At 44.9% G+C, this 6,000-nt stretch overlaps 1 protein-coding gene across 4 annotated transcripts in view; it reads left to right on the top strand.

The window, feature by feature from the left end:
- The first annotated feature begins 454 nt into the window (after positions 1-454).
- LOC115197695 (myosin heavy chain) overlaps positions 455-6,000 on the top strand; it is a 34,699-nt gene continuing 29,153 nt past the window's right edge. Inside the window, exons 1-8 of one of the 4 annotated variants that reach the window (XM_029759459.1) lie at positions 455-700; positions 1,188-1,407; positions 1,512-1,570; positions 1,760-1,930; positions 2,505-2,637; positions 4,154-4,251; positions 4,536-4,677; positions 4,913-5,032. In XM_029759459.1, coding sequence (XP_029615319.1) covers positions 1,213-1,407; positions 1,512-1,570; positions 1,760-1,930; positions 2,505-2,637; positions 4,154-4,251; positions 4,536-4,677; positions 4,913-5,032 — 918 coding nt within the window. In that variant the 5' untranslated portion in view covers positions 455-700; positions 1,188-1,212. Of the gene's footprint in view, positions 701-1,185; positions 1,408-1,511; positions 1,571-1,759; positions 1,931-2,504; positions 2,638-4,153; positions 4,252-4,535; positions 4,678-4,912; positions 5,033-6,000 lie in introns of those variants that run through there. The other 3 variants (XM_029759462.1, XM_029759463.1, XM_029759461.1) reach the window with 3 other exon arrangements.

Genomic DNA, 6,000 nt, shown 5'->3' with positions numbered 1-6,000 from the left:
TATGATCTCAGTGGCCTGCAGTATTTCTCACTGTCCTGTTGAGACAGAGCAAATAACAATGTGTTATAATACAGCTCTTTGTCAAGTCATCATTAATCTCACACCCGTCATGTCCCATACCAAAATACAAACACAACTTCCCTTAAATCATGCGCATAACATCGTCGTTATTCATATCTATTCATAGCTACACAATAGTTTTACTTATTCCAATGACATTAAAGATTGAAACTAATGCCATATACCTGAATACATCAATCGTTACTGTAATGTTTTGACAATGATTACTTTACCGTAAACATGAAACCCAAATATTTATTTCACGATGCTCGGTTGCAATGTGTGGGTGAATCAATTAGTAAATGTACTGTATTTATTATTATTTTTTTTTTTTTTTAAATGTCAAGCATCGGTCGTGTTAGACTCCACAGAGTGGAACTCCTGTCATCTCATCATGTCAACAAACAGTAGGCAGTAGGCTGCTGCTGAAGCAGTGAGGTCACAGGGAGACAATGTAGCCAGCCCAAGATTGGACTTAGCTCACCCACGCTCTGCAACGCGTCCCTCTGTATGCGGGTAACCATGACTACCGTCTGCCAGGGCTGCACTCTCAACAGCTCCCTGGCTCCCACAATCAGGGCAGCTGAAAGACAGCAGTAGGGACAGAGCTATTGAACAAGAGAGGTGTTTGAACAGCAAGGTAAGAGACAGCTTCTCATATGGTATACTTACTCGCTGAAGATTCTGTTTTCTGGTTATGTAAGTATTTTGAAAATGTTTATTTGGCCATTCTAAAGTATTAGTTACTTCTTTGTGTGCTTAACAGTAGGCCACATGTGAACTGTATGTAGACGGAATACATTTACTCAGTTTACAGAAGGTTAATTCACACAGAAAACATTTATTATGCGTCCACATTTGTTTTCCTTGTAAGTTTTTTTTTTTTTATTCTATTTGACTGCAACACAAACACAAGGCATTTGGAGTCCAGTCAGTGGTGTTATAATTAACATTTAATTAACTGCACTGCATTGTTAAAGATTGGGTGTGAACTCAGAGCAGAACGAACAAACACTGGAAAAGTCAAGGCATGTTTTTCCATGAATAGTCGTAATAATAGCAGACTACGAACTGCCACTAACATGAGACTCAATCAATCCTTGTCCCCTTTTCCTCCCTCTGGTCAGGGCCTGTGGATACAGTCTGTGGCGGATGGACTTGGCCCAGCTATGGGTGGGTGAGGACCGCGGCCTCTCCCACGTGAAAGGCAGTGATGACTGGGGTGATGAGTTAGGAGGACTGAGCGTTAAACCCTTCAGTCATTCCCTCATCCCGCTCAGAGACTCTAGTCCACTCGTCCTCGCCGATCTGGACATGTGGGACAGCAGGTCTCACTTTAAATCTCAGGTAAGGAACGATTTGTGATTTATGTAGGTGACTTATAATTTGTGTTATGAATTAATGATTTAGATCGTAGTGAGGCATTTTGGAGTGATATTATGTTGTGTTAGTCCTCAGCATGGAGTCTGGCATGTATGACTGGAGGGTTCCTCTCCAAAATGAGCACCAGGTGAGGGCAGAAGCTTTTTTGTAGCCTTAAAGACATAAGGTTAGTTTTTAACCTCTTGGCTGTACTTCTAGTCAAGGCTGCACCTTGACTCTAGGTTGGTTTGAGCACTTCCTTTCCCTTTAAAAAGGTAGGTTTACTCAAGCGTCTTGTATAATTTGATATTGATGACATCTGTTTCATGTGTCCTAGCACCTACGCTAATGGCAGAGATGGTGGCTTCAGCAGACAGAGTGACCCAGGGCTGGGTAAAAGAAGATGGCAGTCGATGTCTCGCCTGGCCCCTGAGGGTGCCCCCCGGTCCTTCTCCCCTGTCTCCCCAGGGGTTGAGCTGAGAGCAGCCCTGGAAGAGAGTGGCTTTAGGTATGAGCCTTTATAATGCCTTATAACAAGGTACTTAGAGAGACATAACATATTATAAGCCTTTATAATGCCTTATTATAATGTAATTAGATATACATAACCTAATGTATTATAAGCCTTATAACAAGGTACTTAGAGAGACATAACATATTATAAGCCTTTATAATGCTTTATTATAATGTAATTAGATATACATAACCTAATGTATTATAAGCCTTATAACAAGGTACTTAGAGAGACATAACATATTATAAGCCTTTATAATGCCTTATTATAATGTAATTAGATATACATAACCTAATGTATTATAAGCCTTATAACAAGGTACTTAGAGAGACATAACATATTATAAGCCTTTATAATGCCTTATTATAATGTAATTAGATATACATAACCTAATGTATTATACGCCTTATAACAAGGCATTATAAATATCATGGATAAATATAAGGTATTTATGTTATCTTATTATAAGGTACTACTTAGGGAGACATAGAATGTTATAAGCCTTATAAAAAGGTATTATAAAGTCTCATATACACTTATAACCTGTAATAAAGCATTGTATCTGCAGGCGGGCAGAGCTGGTGCAGAGGCTGCGGGAGGCCCATGGACGTCTTGACAGCCAGACAGACCTGCTGAAGAACAGAGACACACAGCTGCAGCATAGTAGTAGTACTGCACAGCTGCTGGAGATGAAACACAAGGTAAGTGAAGGATCTCCGGACTTAAAAAGAGATATATTGCGGTTTAATGATTCAGAAAGTCTACTATCTCTGTGTACACTCTGAACTGGTCTTTAATGGTCATATGTACTCTTAACTTCTACCCGATACAGCCAGAGTCCCCCTCTCAAGGTTTCTTCCTTCTTGGAAGTTTTTCAACACCATTGTACCTGCACTTGCTTTTTGGGGTCTAGACCAGGCTTTGTCTGGTCTTTGGGGTTCAGGTCTTGTCTGGTCTTTGGAGTCTAGTCCAGGCCTTGTCTGGTCTTTGGGGTTCAGGTCTTGTCTGGTCTTTTGGGTTCAGGTCAGGCTTTGTCTGGTCTTTGGAGTCTAGTCCAGGCCTTGTCTGGTCTTTGGGGTTCAGGTCTTGTCTGGTCTTTGGGGTTCAGGTCAGGCTTTGTCTGGTCTTTGGGGTCTAATCCAGGTTTTGTCTGGTCTTTGGGGTTCAGGCCAGGTTTTGTCTGGTCTTTAGGGCCTAAACCAGGTTTTGACTGGTCTTTGGGGTCTAAACCAGGTTTTGTCTGGTCTTTGGGGTTCAGGCCAGGTTTTGTCTGGTCTTTGGGGTCTAGACCAGGTTTTGTCTGGTCTTTGGGGTCTGAACCAGGTTTTGACTGGTCTTTGGGGTCTAAACCAGGTTCTGACTGGTCTTTGGGGTCTAGATCAGGTTTTGTCTGGTCTTTGGGGTCTGAACCAGGTTTTGACTGGTCTTTGGGGTCTAGATCAGGTTTTGTCTGCTCTTTGGGGTCTGAACCAGGTTTTGACTGGTCTTTGGGGTCTAGATCAGGTTTTGTCTGGTCTTTGGGGTCTAGATCAGGTTTTGTCTGGTCTTTGGGGTCTAGACCAGGTTTTGTCTGGTCTTTGGGGTCTGAACCAGGTTTTGACTGGTCTTTGGGGTCAAGACCAGGTTTTGTCTGGTCTTTGGGGTCTAGACCAGGTTTTGACTGGTCTTTGGGGTTCAGGCCAGGCCTTGTCTGGTCTTTGGGGTCTAGATCAGGTTTTGACTGGTCTTTGGGGTCTAGACCAGGTTCTGACTGGTCTTTGGTGTCTGAACCAGGTTCTGACTGGTCTTTGGGGTCTGAACCAGGTTCTGACTGGTCTTTGGGGTCTAGATCAGGTTCTGACTGGTCTTTGGGGTCTAAACCAGGTTTTGTCTGGTCTTTGGGGTCTAGACCAGGTTCTGACTGGTCTTTGGGGTCTAGACCAGGTTCTGTCTGGTCTTTGGGGTCTAGACCAGGTTCTGACTGGTCTTTGGGTTCTAGACCAGGTTCTGACTGGTCTTTGGGTTCTGAACCAGGTTTTGTCTGGTCTTTGGGGTCTAGACCAGGTTTTGTCTGGTCTTTGGGGTCTAGACCAGGTTTTGTCTGGTCTTTGGGGTCTAGACCAGGTTTTCTCTGGTCTTTGGGGTTCAGGCCAGGTTTTGTCTGGTCTTTGGGGTCTAGACCAGGTTTTGTCTGGTCTTTGGGGTTCAGGCTCACCCCTCAACCCGTTTGTCCCTCAGCAGCTGGCAGATGCAGTGAGTGCTCTTGAGCAAGAGAAGGAGGCAGCTGAGTTGAGCCGGTTTGAGGAAAGCCGACGTCGAGGAGAACTGCAAGACAAGTGAGTACGATGACTAAGCCGCTAAGAATGGCATTCACGGCATTGAATGAGTTCATGCCATTCCCAAATCCCTGTGTAGATGAACAAGACAGCTATTCACCATGCAGGGGCAATTTCCATTTCAATTCAGTCATTTCAGAAAAAATATATATAATTTCACTTCCTGAATGGACTGAATTGAAGTGGAATTGACCCCAACCCTGATATTCACCTCAGTTTTCAAACCTGATATAAAGAACTCCCAAAGGGACGTTAGTCAATTCCATTTATATGTACATTTGAAGGGTTCTTCAACTGGAGATGGACATGTTGAAGATGAGATCGTCTCTTGAGAGAGGGAGTGTTATCAAACCTGCGGCCCCAAGAACTAACAACAACCCACTCAGCAGGACCTTACCTGTTACACAGGTAGACTTCTTCAGAGAGGTACACTGTTTAACCTCATTGTACAAAACTCTTTGGTCCCAGATCTGTTTGTGCAACTCCTCTGATTGTTGTCATAACAACCATAAGAGTTGATACAGCACAAACAGATCTGGGACCAGGTTACTTGTGGATAACCTTGTTTAGAGTAAAACCCTACTTATGGTTAAACTTTAAGCAGCACTACATCCATATGGATGATTTTACAGTGTGTCTGTGTGTCCATGTGTCCATGCAGGGGAAGCAAAAGGCAGAGAGAGAGCTGTCCAGACTGAGAGAGGCCCTCGGAGAGGCCGAGGAGAGAGCAGAGGCCCTGGAGACAGAGAGAGACCTTCAGCAACTACACACCTCTAAAGAGGTAAGTCCAACACTAGCCTGGTCTAATGCAGTTTCTGTCCCAAATGACACCCTCTTCCCTGTAGTGTCCACAACCATTGACCAAGGATTAAAGGCCCTAGTCTGTCTGTGTAGTCTTGCCAACTCCTGTGCTCATTGTTAAAAAATATATATTTTATTTTAAATGTAACCTTTATTTACCTAGGCAAGTCAGTTAAGAACAAATTCTTATTTACAATGACGACCTACCGGGGAACAGTGGGATAACTGTCTTGTTCAGGGGCAGAACGACAGATTTTTACCTTGTCAGCTTGGCGATTCAATCCAGCAACCTTTCAGTTACTGGCCCAACGCTCTAATGAAAAGGCAGCTTTTAAATCATTGATGTACAACAGGAGAAAAAGGGGTCAGAGAACACTTCCTTGTGGTACTCCACAGTTTATACAGACTCTTCTATTCCTATTCATCTTAGTATCTCTCCCACTCTGTAGCTCCAGCCTCGTACTCTCCTTACCTCCCACTCTGTCCCCCCAGCCCCGTTCTCTCCTTACCTCCCACTCTGTATCTCCATCCCCGTACTCTCCTTACCTCCCACTCTGTCCCCCCAGCCCCGTTCTCTCCCTACCTCCCACTCTGTCTCCAGCCCCGTTCTCTCCCTACCTCCCACTCTGTAGCTCCAGCCCCGTTCTCTCCCTACCTCCCACTCTGTAGCTCCAGCCCCGTTCTCTCCCTACCTCCCACTCGGTCTCCAGCCCCGTTCTCTCCTTACCTCCCACTCTGTAGCTCCAGCCCCGTTCTCTCCCTACCTCCCACTCGGTCTCCAGCCCCGTTCTCTCCCTACCTCCCACTCTGTCTCCAGCCCCGTTCTCTCCTTACCTCCCACTCTGTCCCCCCAGCCCCGTTCTCTCCTTACCTCCCACTCTGTATCTCCATCCCCGTTCTCTCCTTACCTCCCACTCTGTATCTCCATCCCCGTACTCTCCTTACCTC

This window comes from Salmo trutta, chromosome 7 (assembly GCF_901001165.1).
Source record: "Salmo trutta chromosome 7, fSalTru1.1, whole genome shotgun sequence".
Classification (NCBI taxonomy): Eukaryota; Metazoa; Chordata; class Actinopteri; order Salmoniformes; family Salmonidae; genus Salmo; species Salmo trutta.
The sequence above is the reverse complement of the archived record's forward strand: the minus strand, read 5'-3'. Positions and strand labels throughout refer to the sequence as shown.